This window comes from Cercospora kikuchii, assembly GCF_019650295.1.
Source record: "Cercospora kikuchii DNA, contig_00001, whole genome shotgun sequence".
Taxonomy (NCBI): Eukaryota; Fungi; Ascomycota; class Dothideomycetes; order Mycosphaerellales; family Mycosphaerellaceae; genus Cercospora; species Cercospora kikuchii.
This window is the reverse complement of record NW_025408582.1, coordinates 798,307-822,622: the sequence shown is the minus strand read 5'-3', so window position 1 is coordinate 822,622 and position 24,316 is coordinate 798,307. Positions and strand designations below refer to the sequence as shown.

Below are 24,316 nucleotides of genomic sequence, written 5' to 3'. Positions count from 1 at the left end.
GCGTCTTCAAGACAGTAACTTGCTCAAAGCGACTGGCATAATGCCTTTGTGACCCTTGAACAAAGCCTTTGTTCTGTTGGCATACTATCATTCCTCTCCATTTTTGCAACGATACGCATAGCCCAATTATGCTGTTGCAATGGTCTCGCGCGTCGCATAGCAGGAGAAAGGGCATGTGTGTGATGTCTTCAGCCCTTGAAAAGCCAAGAAAAACTGGTTCGAAAGCATGGCGTTTACTGCTATTTTGGACACTTTTATTGTTGTTGGTCTTTCTTTGTCATAGCCAGGAGATCTGTACCAGTAGCCATGCATCGAATCTGTAAGACTACGGCACAACGAGGGTCATCGATGGATGGTATGTGCTGGCAAGTCGATCGGTGAGTGTATAGATTCGAAATAAATCTATACATCCTGATCAGAAAGAAATGGATGCATTCGAAGAAGAAATCAGCGGAGTATTCAATAGAATGATTCTGCCAACAGCTTGGTCTCGCACAAGTGAGCGCCATGCCGGTCTCGAACTTCTACTCGTAATTTTGTTTGCACAAACACATTCTCAAAGGCGTGCATGCACCTGAACTGAGACGGAAGCGATTGTCTTTTCTTTTATTACCTACGATCGCGAGTGCCGAACATGGCGATGCAAATCACGAAATGTGAGGCGATTTGACTTTGCTGTCGTGGCGAGCAGAACCTGAGTAAAGGCGAGTTCCAACTGTGTCTTTATGCATCGGACTCAAATCCAGCGGAAGGGGTGGCAAGAGAATTTAAGATATTACAAGAGCTCCTGTAGCGATCCCTCTCCTTACCGAGACAGAAACCGCAGTACAGTCTCCAGAGAGACAACGAGTAGGTGTGCTGACACACGATATTCCGCAATTTTGAGCGCTGGCCTTTGCTTGAGCGAGGCACGAAATCATTCTATAAACCGACCAGATTGTCCCTTGCTGAGAAGGATTTTCCATCCCTTTAGCATCTCGTAGGCGTTTTCCACTTTCTCCTGCGAAAAGGTGAGCTGCTCAGTCTACATAAACTGACGAGTTCCAAGCTGTATAGGCAAGCTGTCTTGCGTATTCGCCTGAGAGCCTAGAAATCATTCCGATACAACCTACATAAACTTTTCAGTTGATCTGGCGTGGGTTCGAGCATTGATCCTACGCCCACGTAGCAGTCGAAGTTCCCGCTGCTTTTGCAGGCCGAGTAAACAAAACGTCCATTATTTTAGAGGCGACGCCAGCAACCTGCTTGTAAACATTTGGTTGGTAACGATGAAGCTAGGCAGACTGCTTCCAGAGCAGAATGTCAAGTTGCCGTTGCGGCATCGTTTCCTTGTTACGTACAGGGTGGAACAAGACGCTACGCTTAGTCTTTAGTCTCGACGTTATGTAGTAGTTTCAGAACAGCTCTAGGAGTGCGGAGAGTGTTTCGGAGCGTGGTGGCGAGGTCACCTGGGATTATTGTTGTAGAATGGGCTGGCTTGCCTTTTGCTCCCCTACGGACAGTAGAACAAAGTGATACTTTTGGGCATCGTTCCAACGCCCACAAGGTGTTGAGATCAAGTGTTTACATAGTTCTCAGGTTTTTAAAACGGAGAGGAGGTTCAGCCTCAATGCTGTCGTCGTTACTCAAGTGCCGCGTATGAAATTCCACTATGAGCTTACAATCAGGCTGTGGTAGGCTGAAGCTACTCCGATCCGCAGCTTAAAAGTAAAGTCAAGTATATTTCTCTCGAGTGAGACGGTGTGCAGGAGTTGCTGCATTGCCGTCACCCCGTCACGGTAAGCTAAGCAATTTCGACTGCTTTCTTGTATCGCACTATATGAGGCGTCAGGAGTCGGGCTCAACTCGAGGTCGTGGTGGAGATCGCTTATCCTATCAGATCCATGCCTGCTGAGACGCGATGCGGTCGTCGGTACGTCGCTATTGTTGTGTTGTATGATCGAGCCTCTTTGCGCCCCCTTTCGCCCCCTTGCATTCAACAGTCATTCCGGTCCCCAGGACATTACCCAGTAATCATTTTCACGTACAAACGTCTCGAGAGAGCTGCGATGCGGGAGTGCTGCAGTGTTGTAACCGCGTTCTGGGTCATCAAGGCCACGTTCTTCCCACGCAGCCTGGTCATGTGGCACGACGTGCTCACAACGCCAGGTCGTGACCAGAATCCGTTCTTCACGCTATAATAAAAGCGGCAAAATTGGCTCCGGGAGTGCTGCGCTACTATCGACGCTTCCAGAGGCTCTCCCTAGGCCGCTTTTACGCTAAATGCTCCACTGGCCAAAGTGGAGAAGATGCATCGTATTGATCTCGGGTCACACTCTTTGCAGAGTGTTTACGGATGTGACTGTCAACCAAGATGCCATGCGGGAGTGCTGAGCGTTCTTTGCGACGTGCAAATGGTCGTCCGAGGCCAATTTTACGCTTTTTATCAAATTGACTGCAATGGTCAAGAATCATCGCCTCCACCTCCGGTGATCATTTCGGTGAGTCTTTCATGAACTTATCTATCATCCAAAACGCCATGCGGGAGTGCTTAGCTATTGTGGCGACGTGGAAACGGTCTACCTGGGCCGATCTCACGCTTCCTGTCCAACCGGCTGAAATGGCCCAGAATCATCACTCTCACCTCGGGTCATCATCTCCGTGAAGTGTTTGATATCGCCTCTGTCCAGCAAAATGACATGCGGGGGTGCTGGGTGATCGTTGTCGTGGTTTTCCCCCTTGTGCAGCGTCGCAAAATTCGCTGCTGCAACCAACGACCATTCGCCCGGCACTCTTCGTGATGAATCGCCGGTCAGCATCTGAAATAAGTTCTGAGGCATTAATATGTCGAATCAGATCGCGTCCGGGAGTTTGCACGCGGTCTTTCTGCGTTTGGCCAACCGATTCGATTCCCAGCCCAGATTCCCCCAAACGCTTGATTTCGCAACACTACTCGTCCCTACTCTCTGGTCACGAGCTGGACATCTTTTTTGAGGGTGTACGATCCGGATGAGCCGCGATGCCGAGGTCAGCGCTTTCGGGATTCATGCTTGGTCGTCCAGCCCGCTCTCGCGCCAGCAGCTGGTTGAACAGACAACATAACGCGTCTTCTGATCTCGGGTCACGGCTTGGATGGACTTTCTGGACATCTCTTCGCCAAATGAGACGCGTTGCGGGAGTTAAGACGCGTGTTCTTGGTGTCTGATCGCTCGATCCGATTTTGAGCACGACACTCCAATCGAGCGGCAGCGGCAAGACATATCACCGAACTCCAGGTCCCAACTTGAAATGAGGTTTCGAGCGTGTAAGAATCGAATGAGATGCGATGCGGGAGTCAGCGCTCTCAGATTTGGGAAATACTCACCCTCTCCACCACCGTGCTCAGCAGATACTTCAGCAGACAACGTCACGCGTCTCTTACCTCCGGTCACGACTTGGACCAATTATTTGAGTCTTTTTGAGTCAACCAAGACGCGCTCCGAGGATTGTGACGTGTGCATTTGATGCAGAATTGCTGGGTCCGTTTCGAAGCCCAGCGAGCAGATGGATGAGCAGCAACAACAAGTCACCAACTCCAGGTCCCAAACTGGAACGAGACTTCGAGCGTATTATTCTTGAATGAGATGCGGTGCTGAGATGGTACGCTGAGGTTTGGTGCGTTGCGTTGCGATTCGGTCTCCTGCTTGTCGTCCTATTGAGCGAGCACGGAAAGATGTTTTACACTCCCGCTTCCAATTGGAATCAAGTTTTTGAGCAATTATCCATCGAATGAGACGCGTTCTGGGGATTGAGACGCGTGGGTTTGATGCCGCAGTGCTCGAGCCGTTTCGGAGTCCAGCTCGCAGACGAGCGAACAGCCACAACTTGTGTTAACAATCCCAGGTCCGGCTTTGAAATGACTCTTTGAACGCATTAATCCTGAATGAGATGTGGTGCGGAGATTGCATTCGCAGGTTTGCTGCCCTGGAAGACTATCCGTTCTCCGGGCCAGCAGTACATCGAGCGAGCACGGAAAGTGATCTCGCACTCCCGCTCCCACTTGGAATCAAGTATTTGAGTGGTATTCCTTCGAACAAGAGGCGGTCCGGAGATGGCATGTTTGTTTTGGGTGCCTGGAATGGAAATCCGGCCTTATACGACGCTCCCGGTGGAAAGAGCACCGGCACTCGTCTCGCACTTTGGCTCACGAATCAGAAACCGTCTTTGAGTGTATCTTTATGGAATAAAATGCGTTCCGGAGGTCATACGCTCGTGTTCGGTGCCTAGAATCGCCTTCTGTTCTCCTGCCTTCCCAACGCCCACTTCAAGGAGCATTGACAGTCGTCTCGCACTCCAGGTCCCATCCTAAACTGAGAATTTGGGTCCTTTTCGATCCCACGAAATACCTTCCTGACATGCGACGCTTGATTTCGGCGCCTGGGGACACAATTCGTTCTCAAATCCGACAAGGAGTCACGTCGGCATCAATACTCGTCTCGCACCCCCGCTTAATATCCAAGGGAGCTGTCGAAGCGTAGATCCGCTGAACAAGAGGTTGTACGGCAGTGGTATGCTGTTCTATTCTGTGCTTGTTTACACTGGGCCAAACAGTTTGTTTACTCGGCACCTATGTGGAACCGGCAGCAACACTCGCCTCACATCTCAGGTTCCTCAGCAGATTGACTTCTTATGCACAGAGGCATCTATTGAGATGCTGTCCGGGAACGGACACAGTGCGGCTATTGCGCTCACTGATTCCAAATTTGTGCCAGCAGCCACTTCTCCGGAAACAACGGCGATGGCTTCTTCTTCAACTTATGCGCAGCAGACAGTAGGTATGCAGATCGTGATGGAAATCAGGCAGGAGGGTGGTTCGCCAACAGCAATGCAGGGCTCGGAAGGACTAAAAGAGGCACGTACAACGACTTTGGCGATCGGCAGGGGAACAAGATGCAGAGCTCAGCGAAATTCGTTATTGCGTTGATAGTGTCTATTAATATAAAAGTACAGCCCTCTTCAAATGCTCAACTGCTACAAAAGTCCGTAACTGCTTCGAAGCCGTTTCAAAAACGCCATGCGGGCATGGCTCAGCGTTTCGAAATTTTCGTACTTCTCTCTCTGGCCTCGTCAAAGCTGCTCGAAAGTATCACGAAGCTCCTTCTGATCCTCGCACTCCATCTACCGACTCTGCTCGTGGTCATGCTCTGAAGAGTCTTGGGCTCCTCCGTCGTTGCCTTGGTCACCAGCTGATGCATCATACTGCCCAAGAGCTGAGCTCGGCGTATTGGCCTGGGCATCAGCTGGTAGATAGTACTGCTCAAGAGCCGAGCTTGGCTCGTTGTGCTGCGGGAAGAAAGCACTCAAGTCGGCGCCAAAAGTTGGATTGGCCTCACTGAAGAAGAACCGGTCCTGGTCAAAGTCGTTCAAAGCGTCAGAAGTGAGTCCGCTCAAGTCGACGTTGCTCAGACCGTCGAACTGAGATGTCGCGAAGCCCATGTCACTGTTTGGCGCGTTGTTGAACTCGTTCAGGGCGAAGCCAGCCTCACTGTCGAAGCTTTGCACGTTGTCCCGTGGCGTGTATGGCATCAACGGCGGACTTGATGGGAAGTATGCGTTCTGCTGAGTCGTGCTACCGTAGTGTGGTGTTGCATCGCTGTGCTGAGCATCGACTTGCGCTGGATGCGCCATGTGATGGGCCTCGTCTGCTGGGAATGCTGGAATATTGGAAAGGCCAGTTGTGTCGTTCTGGTATGTTGATTGAGCGGCTTGGATGAACGAATACCCGTGAGCGAATTGCGCTTGTGGGTAGGCTGGCTGAGACGACGCAGTAGCATCTTGAATGAATGAGTAGCCGTAAGCCGACTGGGCTTGCGGGTATCTGGTTTCAGGCTCGCCTTGCCATTTCTTGGAAGCATCTTCGCCCATTTGCAATTGAGCGGCAGCTGCTGCTCGCTTGCGACTTGGAGCTTTTTTCACACGGCCACTCTGAGCTGGCACGCTCGAGATGGTGTTGGTGGCTGCAGTGTCGGTAGACGTTTTGGCCTTGCGCTTTTGACGAGGAACACGAGCCACCGGTGGAGTGGGAACCTGCGGAAACTGGCTCCAACTAGGATCAACTGCTCCGTCGTTGGTCGCTGAACTGCTTGATGGCAGAGCTGGAAATGGATGATAGAGTTGGCCAGCAGCAGGTAGTACTGGCGAGCTCTGCTGTGAGGCCGGCATACCAGTCTGTTGTGGCCCCTTTCCGTTTTTGCACTCGCCGCACTGAGCTCGTGGGTTGATGGTGTAAGTTGCAGGGTTCTTCAACATCTGGCTGTATGCTTGGCGGCGGATAGGATCGTTCTGGGCATCACTCAGGTCCTGTTTACGCGCCTGGTAGGTGGGGTCATCGAAAGCGTGGAAGATGTGCCTCAGGGCGTTGGCCACACGGTGATCGATGACCTTGCTAGACTTCAGCTTGCGACCTTGGACATTCAGCTTGTTGTTGAGAATCTTGAAAATTTCGGTGTAGGATTTGCCGGTAGCGGCGATGAGGAGCATTCGCGCGCCAAAGAGCTCGTGAATGCCGATACCATTGTTCGATTGAAGGAGGTCATCTCCTGAAACGTCTCCGTAAGCCTCAAGACTTGAGTGATGCATTTCAGGCGCTCCGGATGGTCGCTGGAGACTCGAGCCCGCAGTCGAGCCAGCGGTCGCGTTTGGTATTGCCGATACTGGAGCTGGCAGCGATTGAGTAAGTGATGCTGCTCCATCAGTGGAGCTGGCTGCGGTGAGGCTGTTCCCTACAGGGCCGGTCGTCGCATCTGAGTCCGTAGCGAACGACTGCGATACGGTCGAAGGAAGCGACTGCGTCTGGTCGGGAGCATTTGGCGTACCGGCAGCGTGAAGCTCAATGCCGCCATCTTCATCATCGAAAGCCGGCTGTGTCGTTGCAGTTGTTGACTGTAGAACTTGAGTAGAATTGGTGTTCTCCTGACGGCTACTATCGGAAGGTTGATCCAAATACTGCGTTGCGCTCACTGCTGGGATATCGTTCGCCTCGGTTGATGACCCCTCCTGAGAGACTGGGCGCGAATCACCTTGAATCTCTGTTTCTGGCATGTCTGTTGGAGGGTGACCTGTTGAGGGAGCGCCTTGCACCGACACAGCACTCGAGTCCGCCGCTGTCGATGAAACTTGAAGAGCTTGTGAAGCTGAAGTTACTGAGGCTTTGGTCATGCCAGACGCTTCTGTGTTTGATGTGGTGCCCTCGCGAGCATCGGCTGCGTCGTTCTCATGAAGCATCGCAACGAGATCTGCGACGGTCATGTTGGGCGCTACACGGGCGATCGACTCCAGGTAGTGCACGGAGATCCCCGACTGCGTCTCCTGTCCCGCCATGATTGCTGCAGGCGCCTGTTGCTACTCTGTATCAGTTGAAGATTTCGTACGGACTTGCGAGCGTTTTGGTAACCCACCGCTTGTGGACGATGCTGTAATGTTTTTGCTAGAGCCCCGCTATTTTTCGAGTTCTTAGGTGTAGAGTGATGGGAGAATGTGCAGAGGTGAGTGCTGCACTGCTCCTGTCATGAAAGTCGCGTGCAGTGGACTAGCGCGTTGCGACCATTCACTCGAAAACACGCTAGTGATGCTCCTGCAGCTGTGCTGATGCTCCGGCTCGGGCCTCCTCTCCCTTCACGGGGAATGAGATTCACTTGCTAGCCAAGGAACGCCTTGCCCCGCGATCCATGTGACTTGCAACACTCTAACCAGATCTAGCGGCGGTGATGGCGGTGCAGACAATGGGGAGCAAGACCTGGGGATACTGTGAGGAACGAGTATAATAGAAGGTGGGCTCATGCAAGAAAGTAGGTGAAAGAATTCCATTGCGGTGGAGGCTCCATAGCTGTATCAAAAGTGTAAGCTTTTCCATGAGTCCTCTCGCTCCAGTCATCGTGTTCGTAGTCGTGAATCGTACTGCAGTTCCTCCTCGCCTGTTCGATGAAGACTCAAAGAGAGTGTCTAGGACTTCTCTGGTCAATCCGCGTCCCATATTCCCCAGTAAGCTCTGTCTGATCCGCTGCAATGTCGTTCGGTCCTTCAATTGTTGAGAAATTGCTGACACAGCCCCGATAGAACCAGATTCCTGTATTGAGCGTGGTTCGCTGCGAAACGAACACCGCGGGCCACGATTGAACCACTCAAATACTTGAGCTGCCTGCGATCATGTTCCGAGTAGCCCTACTCATCGTCGGCCGTCCCAGTCTCGTCTTTTCTACGAATGTTGACTTCCACTGGGCTTCCTGTGGCTCATCACCAGACGCATCTTGCCCATCTGGCACCTCAGCTCCTTCGCCAGCAGGTGTTTCGTTGCCCCAGAAGTCCGAGCTGAGAGTACGATGCCGTGGTGGCTGCCATTGTGAAAATGTACCATCCGAGCCGAATTGTTGAACCGCATTACCAGGAGCGTCGCTGAAGAGATAGCCATCTGAACGGCCATAAGCTGAAGGTGTGACTCCTACGCCAGCCACTGCGTCACTGTTGATAGTGCTGCCCATGTTGCCTGCGTTGTCATGATAGTAGCTATAGCGAGGAGCCGGCGGGCTGGAGGGCGGAGCATTCACATTGCCTGTGTCGTTGTTGTAAGATGTGTAACGTGCCACTGGCGGACTGGAGGGCGGAACATTGCCTTCTTGCATCCATGAGCCAACTTGGAAAGTTGACTGCGATGAGGGCTGCAAAAAGTCCAGCAAACCGTTTGTGAGTGTAGACTCATCAGTCGGGTACTGTGACAGATCGCGTTGGCTCGGCCCATTGCCTTCTCCTGGCTCGCTCTGGTATGGATGCTCAGGCGGCATGGCATAGGTCTGACTCGTGGATCTTGGCTGCGGCAATTGTGATTGTTGAACTGCTGCTCCTTGCCGTCGCTTCGAAGCGGGCTGGCTAGACTGCGTGCTTGATGCCGTGGCAGGACGCTTGCGGCGTGGGGCAGGCATTGATTGAGCAGGAGCTGCAGGAGTTGGTGGGTCCAACATGCTCTCGATAGTCCAGCTGCTGGGTACCGCACTCAGAGCTGAAAAATGAGCTTCCCATGTGCACGCCCCCATAAAACTGTGGTGAGCTCTGCTGTCGTTGCCCTGTCACACTCTGATTTGACTCGCTCTCGTTCATCTCCTTGTTCTTGGTGCAACGTTCACACTGGCTGCGTGGGTTGATTAGGGATGTTTCCCGGTCTTTTAGCATGTCAATGTACTCGGCACGCAGCGCTGGATCGTTTTGCGCTGCACTAAAGACACTGCGGCGTGCCTGGTGGCTAGCGTCGTCGAAGGCTCCGAATATGTGCCTGATGGCATTCTCCACACGTTTGCGAAAAGTCTTGCACGAGCTGAAGGACGGTCTACTGCTCGCTTTCCGTTCAGCATCTTGGTGACCTTGTTCTCTGGCATCTTCTCAAGAGCGATGCGAAGGAGGAGGCTGCCGTAGAGTTGGCTGATATCGATGCTGTTGCCGTGTGCGAGTAGGTCCTCTGCAGTCATATGCCCGTAGGACTCTAGACTTGCGTGATGATCTTGAGGCATGAGCGATTGACGAGGACCTGCATGCGATCCGGATGTCACAACTGGCTGCTGTGGGAAATAGTGAGATACACCAGGCGTACTGCTCGTGAAAGAAGGTGGCCCGTAGGCGGGTGCGACTGCATTGGGAAGATAGCCTCCACTGTTGGCAGCTCCCTGAGACGTAGCTGCGAGGAATCGCGTGTCTGTGTCCACTGTGGCTATTGGTGGATAGAGGGATTGAAATTGACCTCGCGGTGTTGTTTCAACAGCGCTTGCCTCAGCGGGCCCAGCTGCTGCGTACGCTGAAGACAACCCAGGAGTGGAAACCGCAAAGTCTTTCGCGTTGGTCTGTGACGGTTCCTGAGGAGCCGATGATATAGCAGCTTGAGTTGGCTGCGTTGGTTGTTGGGACGGCTCCTTGGGCTGGAAGAGATTCTCTGCATCCATGATCTCTGAAATGCTGGCAATCTGAAAGACTTCGCGGTCCGATGTCTCATCGCCGGCATCATCACCACCGGCGACTTGATGGATTTTCTCGACAAGTTCCGCAGCTGTCATGTTTGGCGTTGAGTCGGCAATAGATTCGAGCTGCTGGATGGACAAGCCCCAGCGGAGCTTGGGTTTCGACATGATGATCGATGACTGCTTCTTTGAACTGTCAATTGGAGTCCGAAGGCAGTATATGGGAGGTTGAATACTTTGTGATCCTGGGAGATGTTCTCACGGTGGGGTTGTGGAATCGTAGTGCTGTTGTAATAGAATTGTTTCGATGCTTTGCTGAATGGAGATGATCGGGGTGACTATCGCTGGTATTGGGAAGTTGGAGTCGTGGAGCTTTGGAGCGTGGATTGATAAGGAGAAGATAGAAGAGGTTACAATGCTATTATGAAAGTATCGTGCAGTGCTCCGTCGCGTTGCGGCACTTCACTCGAAATCGCGCCAGTGACGCTCCTGCAGCTGTGCTGATGCTCCACGACGACTCTTATCCAATCGCTTTGTCCCGCACTCCTCGAGACAACAAGGCCATTGTGTGAACGGTGAACGAGCGTGTAGACACGTGCTGACCAGGGCGGAAGATGACGTTTATCGATGGAAGATGCAGCTCAAAGTGGCTAGAGTATTGTGGTGTATGAACCCACAGGCCGATCGTTCGAGGCGGAGGCCGCATGATTAAAATGTAGCGAGCATCTGTCAAGGACCGCTCGTCGCTGAAGTCCGTTGCGTACGGACAGCAACGAAGACGAGAGCTGTCACCAGCGAAGTGCGATATCCGGCAAGGCCTTCGCTGCAAACGTAGTTTGTCTGCCAGCAGCGGCCAACTTGAGAAACGGATATATAATCGTGTGTCATCCCCATATATTGAAGTCGTTGGAGAATCATAGCGTGAGGTCCGATCACCGCCATCCCAAGCACTACTTTCTCTCAGAAACGGGGAGCTAGTAGGTGGATATTGTTGTGTGTCACAGCTAGAACGATGTGCTTCGCGAACGATTAGCGTGCATGCAATGACAAAGGTCTCTTCCCGATTGAATCGATGCGTTGACATTCCGCAAATTGTGAGGATCATAGACTGTTGGCACTGGGAGAACGACCTTTAGTATTAGAACACTCTGGGCAATACGTAGATGACTCTTTTATTAATGTTTGCTGTTTCAAACAGAGACGTACATCATCTTTCGTGCATTTACGAGAAAAAGTGCTCCATCGCCTTTTCCTGACCCGATGGGCAGCGAAAGCTGTTTCTCCTGCATTTGCCGTGCCTAGTTGCTTGTGTTTGATGATTTGGAAAGCTTAAAGGCACTCTACCCAATGCTCTGTAGCAAGCTTCTTGCACTGCAGGCTGAAATAATCGACGGCTTTGCCTCTTGACGAATCGCTCCACACACCCAGGCTTCGCCCTATGCGAACTACATCAATCGCAAACCCTTTCCACCCTTCGTTAGAGCTTCAGTCCTCTAGACTGTGAGCTCAAGCATGGCAGCCGCTGTCTCCTTCGCTATAGTGACCAGAGACGCCGAGCTCTGGATACAGCTCCTGCAGGAAGTCCCCAACGTGACGCCCCCCAATCAGCATCGCTGCCAACACTTTGGTCCGGGGCAGCCTGAAAGTCCTTGTTCATGAATTCCTCACGCATGAACGCGTCTCTCTCGTCGCGATGCAGTTCATCCAGCTGCTCAGGACTCATGGTGATGTCAACTTCGTGCCCTGAAATATCCAGGGCGCCTCAGTTCTCGTGGTAATCAGGAGCAGTCGATGTTGATGCTGCCCTATGCGGAGATAGGCCACTGAAACTCTCAGGAGCCTGCTCGCTGGTTTGTGAATCTTTCGTGATCGTGCCGATCTGATCGCCTACCGCATCAGTGGCACTGTCGGCCTGTGCAACGCTCAACGGACTGGGATCATGCCGTGCCACTGCAGTAGCGATGCTAGGATTCGAGACATTCGCAGAACGGTCGCTGCTTGTAGCAGGGGCAGCGACTGCCGAGAACTGGCTCTCATGATCAGAAGTGCCGCTGTGAGTTTGCTCCCGGAGAGCCGGATCGAGACAAGAATCATCGTTGCTGTCACCTGCGGATTGGGCTGCATTCGTACAGGGCGTGCATGAGGAGTCCATCTGCTGCACGCCATCCTTGACTCCGCCACCATTCAGTTTGCGACGCTTCGCACCAGTCCGAGTAGATGGCTCTGGCTCGCCAGCAATACACTCTGGACCGAGAGAACGCTTGCGGGGTCGAGAGGATGCACCACCGACTGTGTCAGCAGCCGCCGTGTAAGGCGCACTCAATGGATCCTCGCCGCTTGTCTCATCCGCAATGACTGGCCAAAGGTTGGGACCAGCGGCAGGAGCGTTGCCAGATAACGTCGCAGCAGGGATCGAGGCACTTGAGTTGCTCTGAGATGCCTGTGATCGCGCGTAATTTCTAGGGCAGCCGGCAATCGTGCAGATGCTAAGTGGGTTTGCCTCGGAGATATCGTCCGCCTGCAGCATAGCGATGTAGTCCTGACGAGCCTGATCATCCTTCTGGGCTCGCTCCAGTGCAACCTTGGATTCTTTGACGTTGCTCGGACCGAACTTGTGTTTGAGAGCGTTCTTAAGTCGATGGTTGAAAAGCTTCTGCTTGACAAGAAGCTGATCTGTGTTGTTTTCGATCTGATGTTTCTCGTTGATCCGAGCTTCAACCCTCTTAGGCGAGGGGATGTGCGCTGCGATGTACAGCGCCTTGGCACCGAAGAACGTATCGATGTCGATGCCGTTTCCTGGGGTGAAAAGTTGGTCCATGGTCATTCCAGCGAAGGACCCCAACTTTGTGTGGTGAGGTTCCGCCACCACGTTGGCTGTGCTCTTTATATGGCGCTTGTTGCCGCCCTTGTTCTTCCTCCTCGGCGCTGTGTTGTTAGCGGCGGCAGTGAGAAGATCTTGTGGATCATTGTTCACTGGCTGCTGCGGCCATGTTGCCATAGGCGGAGCGGGTACCGACGCAGGCTGATCATCTGCACCTTGAATGGGTGGAAAAAGCAGTACAGGTCGCTCTTCAGAAGGTGTATCGCCCACATTGTGAGTAGGGAAACTGCTTGCCGCCGAACTTGAGTTTGCCACCGACGGCCTAGCCTCCGCATGTTGTTGGCCTAATGCACGGGCTCTTGCTTCTCCCAACTCCTAGTTGAGGGTGGCAAGAACTACGTTCATATCGGCATCACGTAGGCGAGTTGTTTGGAAATCAGATCCCATGTCCTGAATTGCAGTCACAATGTCGGCCACTTTGATGAATCCGAAGTTGTCGCGGATCTGCATCAACTCCGCCATGGTGATTTGACGACCTGGCATCGCCGCCGTCGTGGGCGCGGACGCGGTGCCTACGTGTTGATATCAGTATGTGCGCATGAGTTGCGATGCAAATGTTGCAGCTTACCTGAGGGGCCGTCCATGTCGCACTAGGAAATTCGGGGTCTCGAAATGGGAGTGTGCGAGCGTCGATCGTGGGGCAGGTCTTCTTGTACGCGTTCGCAATGATCAGGGCGGCTGTTGATCAAGCGCGAGCAAGGTCAGAATTCTGTGTTGGTAGGGAAAGAGGAGAGCGAAGCGAAGCTGAATGTGGGCACTGTTTAGACAGCCGACGCCAAGGCCGGGCTAGCAAGACTTAGCGCCTCACCTGGCGGCCCGCCGCAAATGCTCGACATTGCTTGGACCCAGTGGTCGGGTAAGGTAGTGCTGTCGGGGAAACTCTTGAACTGGTCTGTGACATGTTCTGCACTGAGCCATTACCAAACTGGACTACAGTCAGGTGGCTTGACGGAGACATTTACATATTTCGAGGCTCGCGAGCATTTTAATGCAGCCGTGGTCAGCTGCTTCGTGGTTCTGTGCTTGGTCAGAGGTGATATTGTGGTTTGCGGAAGTTTTGATGAAGACGAATGGCCGTGATGATACCGAGAGCGGTATGTCGAAACTAATGCTGTATGGTTGCCTCCTGGCCGTGAGGCGCTGTTTGTATCTCTCCCCCAACGTTGTCATATATTTGTTCGTGGCGTTGTTTTGAAGTCCTTTGCTGCTGCTGTATAGTCGAAGTTTAATGCATGCTATAAAACCCATCGTTCGTCTCTCCTCGTACCCGCAAAAGACCTTGGAAAAGGTCAACCGTAAGGTCGTTGTCAAGCCGTCCTTCGGTTCCCAAGATCCAACTTCCGTCTCTCATAAGTTAACCACGAAACTTGGAGCGGTCTACAATGTTTCATCGCTCGACTTGGAGGCGCTGTCAATGTCATGGTATGCTGGCAAATGCTGAGCATGGTGTTCAGCCGTGACGGCGGATTCAACCAACAATTACCCACGCAATCTCTCTGCGCCCTCGCCTCGGCCCATGTTGAGTCCCTGCTCAAATCTGTCGCCGCTTGATGAGCTCAGAACAATTCATATTAGACGCCTCAGTCGTGGTATTCGTTGCAGAGTGTTGGTCCAGGGCCGTCGCGGTGTGTATCAATGCCGCTGCCCACGTGTGCAGTGATTTCTTCAAAGCTCTGGCCAACATCTCCAAAGCCGTGTTCATCCTCGCCCTCCTGGGAGACAATAGCACCATTGACGTTTCCTGTCCTCATGTGGTCACTGATCTGCTCATCGAAGTTCGTGGTAGCGGCACGAGAGCCAGGTGCAGTGAAGAAAGAAGGTGGGTAATTGTAGGCCTCCGCAGCTGTGTTGGATGGACCGCGATTCTGGACCACTCCATCGTTGCCGTGCAGATGGTGCTGTGAGTGTGGCACACCACTCTGAGCTTGACTGATGCAGAACAGAGCTGGATCAAGAGCAGGGTTGTCAAATGGTTGTGCTGGTCCGTGACCGCTCAGAGTCTTTCGACTCTTTCGACGCTTGCTGGTGACCCCACCCGGTTGCTCAGAGGCAGGCTCGTCATTTTTGACATCGCTTGCACGCTTGAGCGAGCGAGGTGCTGTGGCCCCGGTGTTGGCTTTGAAAGCTTCACTGGCAGGCGCCTCGCTGCTCGACTCATCAAATGTACTCGCAGATGCCAATCCTGTCGTATATAGAGTGCCATAGCTTCCTGTCGCTGGATTGGAGGCATTGAGAGTGCTCAGCGACTTCTTCTGTTCACGAGCCCACTTGCCGATGCAAGACTCCTCCATACAAACGCTGGTAGGTTTGCGTTCGCGGGCGAGATCACTCATAAGCAGAGCCACATAGGCAGCACGCGCTTGATCATCTTTCCTTGCGTCGCCAAGTTCCTCCAAGGAGCTGTCATAGTTTGCACGACCAAACTTGTGCATGAGAGCGTTCTCAAGCCGATGGTTCCACGTCCTGTCTTTGAACCTCATCTCAGGCAATCCTTCTGCCATGCGCTTCTGGTTGATTTTCTCCAAGGCTTCTTTGTGGCCGCTGAAGTGGGCTGAGATGTACAATGCACGAGCTCCAAAGAACTCCTCGGTACTGATGCCATTGTGGGGGATGAGAATTTCATCCACAGTCTTCCCAGCAAAGATGCCTATGTCAGCGTGGTGTGGGTTGACAACGAGCATTGGCCTGCTCTTTGCTCTAGCGAGACCCTTGGCTTTGGCCTTCTTTCTAGGCGGCATAGTGCTGGAAGTCGTTGCCGAGAGAGCTTGGGGTTGAGTGTGCAAAGCGCTGACATCATGACTGGAAGATGTCGTGATTGATGGCGCTGCCGATGGTGGAGCATTCTCAACTTCATCTTTTGGCAAGTATGATGGGGCGCTCGTGTCCTTATTTCCAGTATGATTGCTTGACATGACGCTAGATGTCAAGCTATCGAACGACGCGGACGGAGCGGGCATGACCGCAGCGGTAGATGAAGATGATGCCTCGTGGTCTGTGCACTGGGGCTGCTCAATTTGCTGCAAAGGTGTTGGGGGTGACACCTCACGGGCAAGATCAGGCTCATCCGAGAGAACTGCAGTAGGCTGGTCGCTCGTGATATGCGAAGAGGCTTCCGCTGGCGCTGCCAATGTCGCCGCGCGCTGCTGCTGGGGACGACCCTTCGCCATCCACATGGCCATGTTGAGGGCGGGAAGTAGTTGATCGAGATCGGCACAGTCAAGTGTCGAGCGGGTATCTCCTTCATACTGGTTGCGAATGACCTGCATGAGAGTCTCGACCTTCATGAAGCCGAGATTTGCGCGCAAGAACTCAAGGTCGTCCATTGTGAAGTAGTGAGGCGGCGCCTCTGCGCCTGCACTGCCAGGCATGGCAACTAAAAGATGTGGTCAGTCGTATGAAAGCGCCGAAGAGGATGATGGCGGCTTTGGACTTACCTTTGGCCGGATCGGCGGGAAGGAAGGAGGGCAGGGGCCACCGGCGAGAACGATTGAGACGATGGGCGGCTTCAGTGCAGGCTGACGAGGAGATTGGCCTCGCAACAGTCGCAGCTCGGAGCCTGACCAAGTGCAAAGAAGTTTGCGCCTTGGGGGCAGAAGAGAGGACCCTCAATCGCAATGCTTGAGGAAGTTCTGCCAAGCCCGCTCGAGCAGAGCTCCGCCCTCCGCTGTAGTAAGGGTGGCTTGACATGCCAACCAGCGACCCGCCCGCTGGCAATAGTTGCTCGCCATAAGTTGAAGGAACCAGTTGGAGAAGTTCACGCTTCAGCTCTCACTGGGAACCTCAGGAACTGCAAAGACTGGCAGTCTCCTTTTCCGAGCGCCACAGCGAGCGTGTTCGTTCATGTTCAGCGCCAGGCGTTGATTTGAACTATACGGGCAGAGCTGAAAGTCGTATAGACCTTGTGTCACAAGCATAAGGGGAAGAAGTATATTGACGGTGAGAACAAAGAAATGAGTGCGGAGAGGACCCAATGCGGGCGGCTACATATTTATCTGGAGTGCAGTGTTTGCAACAAAGAGATGTCACAAATGAGGTAACAAAGAACGGCGAAACGCCTTTAGACTTGGAGCTCTCTCGAGCACCCCGTAGAATGAACGAGGCACGAGTGTGTGTAAATAGTCAAGTATATCACGAACCACCATGTGAACCAATGCGCAGGAGTAGCAGGCCAAAGCGTTTGTCCATTGTATCAATCTATCGATTCATCCTCCAGCGGCCTATCAATTTCCCTCCGACCCTTCCTAAGTACCGTCATACACGCTGCCATCAGAATCGTCGCCGTCATCATGTCCTGCCAGGCCGTCCTCGACATCGTCCTCGTCAACTTCATCTTGGGCCTGACCGCTGGTGTTTGCACGGGGTGCACGGTTCGAGCTCCGAAGTGAGTATCCTCCTCCGACGCCACCCTCCTCGTCGTCCTCCATCTCCTCGTCTTCTTCCTCATCGAGGTCCAACTCATCGAAATCCTCTTCCATGTCAGAGTCGTCGCCTGCGACAAATCTCTTCGTTCCAGTCTTCCGACGTTTGCCCTTGCCAACACCTCCGTTGGCACCGCCACGTTGCGCGGGCTGGCGACCCAAACTCCTATCACGCTCAGCATCGAATTCCTCGCGCAACGCCTTGCACTTGGCGTCGAATTGTTCACCAGGCTGGAGCTCAGCTCTAGCTTGTGCCTTGAGTGCGTTGCTGATACGCTTCGTGATGGAGTTGTACTTCGCCCTGCTGTTGAGCGCGTTGAGCTTTCCGAAGATCTCCTTGTTCGTGTAGCGCATGGCGACCCGTAGAATGAGATCGCCTTCCACCGTGTTCGGGTCCGTCACACCTGCGAGTGGATCTGAGCCAATCCCGTTGCTCCAATTGTGGGTGGTAGGTGCTGTTTGAGCAGGCTGAGTAACGCGCGGCATGGGCGGGTGCGGCTGAGTCGAAGGGCCGGCTACGGGAGGAGCATTGGCCGCGGGAGGAGCAGCGAAAGGAATGGGCTGAGCGCGTGGAGGGGGAATGCCACGAACAGTGATGGAAGGTGACCACTCCTCTGTAGTGCTACCCTGCTCGTTGCGTACGAACTGGCGGAAGAGCAGCACACTGTGGGTACTGGGTGTCGTTCCTGATGATGATGGCAACTCATGTACAAGGAATTGGTCGTTCACGCGAGTTAGGATGAGCATGTCGAAGCAGTATTTGTAGCCATGACGAAGTCTGTCTCCGATTTCCATGTACCTTCGAGCGCCATCGATTACGCGCAGCGCAGCGAGTGGCGGTAAGATGTGGTTCGCAGCACTTTCAGTGGGAGCCATGGTGAGATCCACGTCGGGGTTGAAGCCAGAAGCGAGTTGCGCGCATTTTGGCAGATTGGAAAGGACCGTCATCTCCGCATCGGTGGGGAAGAATCCTTTGATCTGGAAAGGCCGCAGCGACAGTTGGAAGGCCGTGGTAGCAGACCTGTCGTTGAGGCGCCTGATGTAGAATCCAGCGTTCAGGGCGTCGGTCAACTTCTGTAATGCAGACGCGGTGCCAGTGATGGGCAGTGGTTGATCAATTCCCTGTAGTACTCGCTGGAACAGAACTGTGTGTAGGGCGGGTCCGGCGGTCGGGGGCTGAATCTGATTCTGCATGTTGAATGATGTTTCAGACCGTGGGTCGGGGGTGTGCGTGGAGGGTTTGAAGTCCGCAGGTGCAGGTGTTTGCGAGAAGGATGCTCGTGATGGTCGAGCGTTGCGCAAGATGGGGTTCAAGGGCGAGCGAAGTTGTTGGCTGCAAGTGTTGTGTGTCGGTGTTGACGTTGTAGCGGGAAAGTAAGGGTAGCTGTTGTTTACTGAGGCAAAGCGGCGCCCGCGTTGCGTTGAAGCGGGATTATAAGTTGTATTGGTGCGAGTATTGGCGACGCGCTCGAACGTCACGGGCTTTGTATCAACAAGCGCATTGTCCGAAAAGAGCGGCAGCGGCGTCAAATAACTGGACGGCTGATCGGAGCGAAAGTGCTGCATGATGACTAACTTTATCCGGTTGCCCTGAGCGGACTTCATCCATGAAGCGGGAACCTCAAAGGTTTTGTACACTGGCGCATGTTTGCTGCACAGAGACAGTATTGCCTACGGGGGTGCAAGTCCTTGTGACATGTTTGTCTCATGGGGTGAGACCGCGCCCGTGAACAAAGGGAACAGAGACCTTGTCGAGACAGCTCAAAGGGCAGACGGCCACAGTCGAGGACGGATCGAGGACGATGAGGTGATGGACTCAGGGCAGTACAACAATATCGGAGAGGTGATGAGACATCAGCATGCATCCGTGCTAAGAGGCGCATTGAGGTTGGAGTGCTGACAGCACATCGTAGATCCAGTCAGTCTCTATCGATGGCAGCCAACCAGCGCTGAGGGCTCGCTCAGCCATGCCTCCCAAGGGCAAACCGCTTCCAGTTCCGCGCAAGTGTTCTCACACCGTCCTCGAGCTCCCATCCTTTGACCTGGCAGATCGTCCTGACGCCTTCTTCGAGATACTGATCCATGCGCTCGCCGGCGGTGTGCAGGTCGCTTTCGATGAGGATGCGATCGTCTGGAACAGCCTTGACAGCAGCTTCAACTTTACCCTGACCATCCTCCGACCACGCGTTGATGGTGGTGCTGAAGCTGAAGAAGATGTCGCAAGGTACTGAAGGGGCTATGTACTGCTTGACAGTGTCGGCAGGCCCAGAGAAAGAGTGCAGGCAGATGCGAGGAGGATATGGTTTCGGTCCGGATTCCTTCTCTGGCTCCTCATCTTCTTCAGGCTCTGCGTTGGCTTTCTTGGCAGCTTCTGATCTCTTCTGCTCTCTCTTGGACAAGACCTTTCTCTCATGGCCTTTCCAGGTCTGTGCCAGCGTTTCGTATACCACGCCATGAGCTTGCACGCCATGACATGAGACAGCACGACTCAACTTGCCAGCTAGGGCAAGCTGTGCAAGAAGCACTTTCTTCTGATGCTCCATGCTGACTCTGTACGGGCTCAGCTTCCGCCCTTCTCTGCCCCCTGGCGTCAAGCTCTCATTTCGGTCATCTTTTTGACTTGGCAGCCATGACTCCGGTATACGGAATGCACGATCCAATCCTACTTCTCCTACCAGTGCGAGAGGGTACTGTCTCAAGTACTCCCGCATCTGGGCCAGGAATTCGCCAAAAGGGCGAGGATCTGGAAGAGATTGCAGGAATTCCGGATCTTCTGACTTGGGTGTGAGCACGCTCTGATAGTGTGCGATCTTCTGCTGAGAGCTGAGAGACGAGACATTGTCATATTCTGCTTCGTCAAACATCTGGTGAGAGAACCAAGGATGCCATCCGAATGCTGGGATGATCTTGTGCAGCTTACTGACAATTTGTCAGTTCCAGATAATATACAAATGCTCAGACCTGGCACCATAGGTCCTTTGACCTACCTCCAGTCCGTCTCTTCTGATCCTGCTTCATTCTCTGTCACTCCGAATTCATCTGCAGCTTTTGCCACCAGTTCTTGGTCTTGTGCACGTGTGGCCATGACAGTGAGCATATTTGCACGCATCTCAGGTATACTCTGAAGACTTGAAAGAGTGTCTGTTGGGTGGCAATGTGCATCGAATACTCCAAGATGCCATGGGAACTCCAGCTTGCCAGCTTCTGCCATCGTCGCACGACTCGCCACAGTACGCCAATGTCAATGCCAATGCCTAAAGACCAGACAATGCCAGCAGGTGAATGCAACAAAAATAAGAGTACTTTCTGAGTGTTCACTCAAGCCTCTGATAAAGTTGGGCAAAGATATTCAGAAGCTCAGGAATACTGGATCCACTAACGCATCTGCCAGCATGTCCACCACATGAAGTCAGAATATACTCTGCCAAGATGCGGCTACAACTCCGCTGGACATGGGCCAGCTTCGCTGAGTCAGCTGAGGAGTTGCTAGGCATTCGCGACCGAACCGAGCTCTCTCGCCTCAACAACATACGGCAGACTCAACAATTGAACATCATCGGGCCTTTTCTACAGCATTTCCATCAACAGCATCCAAAGCTGGACGTGATCACATCGACATTATGTGAGTCGCTGCGTGAGCGAGCAGCAACAGACTGCTTGGCAGAAACAACCACACGAACCGCGCCCGAGACCGAGGACAGCATGAACTGCATTTTCCCGGCCATCCTGGGCTGTCTATTCCTGGCAGTTGCAGCCTTCCTCTTCATACCAGCATTGCTGGCATCTCCCATCGTCTTTTTGCGCAGTCCGAAGCTATCACTCGGAATCTGGGGAGCGTGGCTCTACATTATTATTGAAGGTCTCCACTACCTTCTCGATGCCGTTCGGCTGCTGTTCGTCCGTCGACCGCCCGCGCTGGTCTTCCATCAGGAATCACCACCAAGACCACCGCGGAGAAGATTCGCTGAGGTCGCACCGCGAATTCCCACTCCTCCGCTATCGACTGTGTATGAATTTGAGCCAGAGATACCAGAGAGCTGCAAGAGGACTGATGTGACTCCACCAGCTAGACTCTCTCGAAGAAACAGCGGCAAGTTTACCTTTCCAGCGCAAGACACTGGCTCTCCCACGTCTCGCGGAACTTCAAGTACATTGAGCTTGGAGGAAATACTGCAAATGAAGAATACAGTACGGAACAGTGGCGGAGTTGACATTTTCGACTATGACTTGGACCCGGAAGGGCCCAGTCGACTGTCAAGCAGGAGGTCAAGCAGAGCTGCATCTACTGTAGACCTCAGGTCATCAGAGACTTCCATGGAGTCAGGAGCCGCTACACCAAGATTGTCTAGGAGCAGGACTGGATCTTTCACGCACATTTCGAACTTACCTTCCCGCAACACGAGCACTAGTAGCCTGTCCGCTGTACCAGAAAGTTTGAAGAGACACAAAAGAGCTCGGACTGATGGGTCGTTGAACGGATCTTGACATGGGCAGGAATAAGAGCAATTGTCAAGCATGCATTCGAGAACATGGGCAACATTTGGCGAGGCGTTCTGGAGGACCTGCGTAGTTCATGACCGAGCTTCAAGAATCGTATTACTGGCATTGGTGAGGTCCCATGTGGTGATCTGGGGTATTAGCGAGCATGTGGAATTGATCAAAGAAAATTCTTTATTGTACAGTGGCTAATGAGAAGACCAGTAGGTAGGTCCGTACACAGTGCGTAACATGAGCGCTCTTCATCTTCTCTCAAAGCAGACAGGCGCTCGTATCCAAACTTCAAGATCCATCGCTCCTCTCTCATGTTAACCAGCCGGCCAGCTCCTCTGTCTAGCTTTTTGGTACTGTCCCATGCCCTAAACTCCTTGAATTGTGTATTGTACAACAGCTAATGCAACTCTCAGCGAATAGACCCATGCAAAGAGCGAAGTATGAATGCCCTTTGTCTTGTCCCAAAGCGGACGAACGCTCGTGTGAAAAATCTCAAGAACCATTCTCTCCCTCCTCTCCAGTCATGCAGCCGGCCTTCTGCTCTTCAGCTTCCTGGTACTGTGGTCCGGCCCAATACTCCTGCTTTTCTTTTCACTGTGGTCTGGCCCGAATTTTCTTTATCACTCAAACGGTATAACTCTCCTTTGTTCTCCGTAGCAGTCTCTGCTGCACTCAAAGACCCATCCGAGTGGCGATCGATTCCATTTCTCCTTCCTGTCCATCTTCTCCGCAAATGCCGAATATCTCCACATCCAGCTGGGCTGGCCTCCCCAGGATGTCGGCAGGCGCAACGGCCAAGTCAGCGTGCATGTCCAGACTCTCTTGATCGCTCGGCATGCTTTCCACCTCGCCTTCCTCATCCAGCAGGGCGTCGCCCAACCACAAGAAGCTGAAAGCGTCTTCATTGTCGCCCGCCCCCGTCGGCTTCACCTTGGGTGTCTCCGGCTTTAGTGTCCGCTTGATGGCTCCACGACTCTCATCCTTGTAGAAGTCTGGAAGGACCGCGATCACACGTCCATCCTCGCTCCATCGGTAGCGTGATCTCAGTCTCCGCTGAACTGGCAAACCAGTACGAAATTCGCCATTCTCGTCACGGAGTTGCTCGCGTCGACTCATGTGTGCTTGGAGTGAACGCAGTTCTTCTGGCGGCTCGTCGTGGGGCACCGTGATAACCACCGCTGGTGTGTGGTGGTATCTGTTTGGGTGTTCGAGGATCCACATGCGGCTCGCTTCTTCTTCAGACTCGCTGTTCTCGTGCAGAAGGCGTCGGTGTGGGATGGCGATGTTGGCGAAATCTTCGGCAGCGCGGCGGAGATTGAGGAAGCCGGGGCGTGGGCGAATTGTGCGCGGTTCTTCTGGATTCGCTGGCTCGGTAACTCCGTCGCTGTCGCCTTGAGACGCAGTTGTCGTTGCCGTGGTTGCTGGCATGGCTGGTGTATGCGGTATGGAAGAATGGACGAGGGAGTTACTGGACTCGAAAGCAGGGCGTGCCATGCTGGATGTCTTTGGTCCGGCGAGCCAGGATGTTGGACGAGGCGCGAACGAACGTGTCCATGGGCGTGGGCTCGACGATATGGGTGGTGACGGCGACCATGGCGTAGGATGTATTGTGGTGGTATCCTCCTCCGACTCCATACCGACAGTCTCCTCCACCTCCACCACCGACACCATATCGAAATCTCCTTTGTCCCCCTTCTCCTTCTTGTCGCCGCGAAAGCAGCATGTTATCACCAAGTATACCCCGCTGATACCCGTCCAGACTACCCGACCGCAAGCGGTCATATCCATTGTATTCTTCCTAGCTCCTGCACGACGTTGTGGCGACATGGTTGGGGATTGGCGTTTCTTCGATCGGCGGCTTGTGTAGGGCATGGGGCTTGCAACGCGGGCGATGGTGGAGATGCTTTGCGATGGTAGTGGGGAAGGCGATTGCGTTGCTCGATGTTGGAGAAAGATGTATGGGAAGAGAGGGCGGGCTTTGCACAATGCGTTTGTTGTGCAGACTTGGCGGCTTCGCGACGCGTTAATCACGTTTAGCGTGCGCTAGCCGAGTGAAGTTCTCGTCGAGGAGGCGAGCCGGATTGGGCGCACCACGTGGACAGCGCGATGGCGAAGGAGTACGAAGGATATGTCCTGGATCTGGGTAGACGAGTGTGCACGCCATGCCATGCGAGCAGTATTCACAACGACGCTGGATCGAACGCACGAATTCCCACCATGGAACTACGAGAATCAGCCGGTAAGATAACAACTCTCTGATGGCCAACATACTTTGCACCAGGTTGGCCCGTTATACTTGGAGAACAGGACTAATATTTAAATGTTTCAGCTTGAGGGTGTACGCGAGACCGTGAAGCCAGAAAATGCCACCGCATTGAATGCTGCACGAAAGGCGATCTGGCGTTGGAAAACTTGGGGTCCAGGAACAGTTGACAGAACCAAGGTATCATCGTGCTTCAATTCTTCAAGCGTTTGCTGTTAAGCTAACGACTGACTCCGAGGTCTACGCAATCAGGAAGCAGTTTGGCATTAGGTACTTTCCATTTGCTCATGATGCCACGGAGCAAAAG

The 24,316-nt window shown here is 53.3% G+C and overlaps 8 protein-coding genes across 8 annotated transcripts; 1 reads left to right on the top strand and 7 right to left on the bottom strand.

Annotated features, from left to right (window-relative positions):
* Positions 1 to 5,136: 5,136 nt before the first annotated feature.
* Positions 5,137 to 7,338, bottom strand: CKM354_000024800 (uncharacterized protein; the record flags this gene model as incomplete). The annotated part of the gene is made up of 1 exon (XM_044795333.1): positions 5,137 to 7,338. One exon carries the CDS (start codon positions 7,336 to 7,338, stop codon positions 5,137 to 5,139), a length of 2,202 nt encoding a protein of 733 aa, XP_044651268.1.
* Positions 7,339 to 8,138: 800 nt separating this feature from the next.
* Positions 8,139 to 10,124, bottom strand: CKM354_000024700 (uncharacterized protein; the record flags this gene model as incomplete). Its single annotated transcript, XM_044795332.1, has 2 exons — positions 8,139 to 9,074; positions 9,300 to 10,124. 2 exons carry the CDS (start codon positions 10,122 to 10,124, stop codon positions 8,139 to 8,141), a joined length of 1,761 nt encoding a protein of 586 aa, XP_044651267.1.
* A 1,594-nt stretch (positions 10,125 to 11,718) lies between these two features.
* Positions 11,719 to 13,421, bottom strand: CKM354_000024600 (uncharacterized protein; the record flags this gene model as incomplete). Its single annotated transcript, XM_044795331.1, has 3 exons — positions 11,719 to 13,152; positions 13,243 to 13,349; positions 13,406 to 13,421. 3 exons carry the CDS (start codon positions 13,419 to 13,421, stop codon positions 11,719 to 11,721), a joined length of 1,557 nt encoding a protein of 518 aa, XP_044651266.1.
* Positions 13,422 to 14,417: 996 nt separating this feature from the next.
* On the bottom strand, positions 14,418 to 16,121 carry CKM354_000024500 (uncharacterized protein; the record flags this gene model as incomplete). Its single annotated transcript, XM_044795330.1, has 1 exon — positions 14,418 to 16,121. One exon carries the CDS (start codon positions 16,119 to 16,121, stop codon positions 14,418 to 14,420), a length of 1,704 nt encoding a protein of 567 aa, XP_044651265.1.
* Positions 16,122 to 17,078: 957 nt separating this feature from the next.
* On the bottom strand, positions 17,079 to 18,821 carry CKM354_000024400 (uncharacterized protein; the record flags this gene model as incomplete). The annotated part of the gene is made up of 1 exon (XM_044795329.1): positions 17,079 to 18,821. The coding sequence occupies one exon, from the start codon at positions 18,819 to 18,821 to the stop codon at positions 17,079 to 17,081; it is 1,743 nt and encodes a 580-aa protein (XP_044651264.1).
* Positions 18,822 to 19,216: 395 nt separating this feature from the next.
* CKM354_000024300 (uncharacterized protein) lies at positions 19,217 to 20,466 on the bottom strand (the record flags this gene model as incomplete). Its single annotated transcript, XM_044795328.1, has 2 exons — positions 19,217 to 20,174; positions 20,243 to 20,466. The coding sequence occupies 2 exons, from the start codon at positions 20,464 to 20,466 to the stop codon at positions 19,217 to 19,219; spliced, it is 1,182 nt and encodes a 393-aa protein (XP_044651263.1).
* Positions 20,467 to 20,957: 491 nt separating this feature from the next.
* CKM354_000024200 (uncharacterized protein) lies at positions 20,958 to 21,740 on the top strand (the record flags this gene model as incomplete). The annotated part of the gene is made up of 1 exon (XM_044795327.1): positions 20,958 to 21,740. The coding sequence occupies one exon, from the start codon at positions 20,958 to 20,960 to the stop codon at positions 21,738 to 21,740; it is 783 nt and encodes a 260-aa protein (XP_044651262.1).
* A 678-nt stretch (positions 21,741 to 22,418) lies between these two features.
* On the bottom strand, positions 22,419 to 23,573 carry CKM354_000024100 (uncharacterized protein; the record flags this gene model as incomplete). Its single annotated transcript, XM_044795326.1, has 1 exon — positions 22,419 to 23,573. The coding sequence occupies one exon, from the start codon at positions 23,571 to 23,573 to the stop codon at positions 22,419 to 22,421; it is 1,155 nt and encodes a 384-aa protein (XP_044651261.1).
* Positions 23,574 to 24,316: the final 743 nt, after the last annotated feature.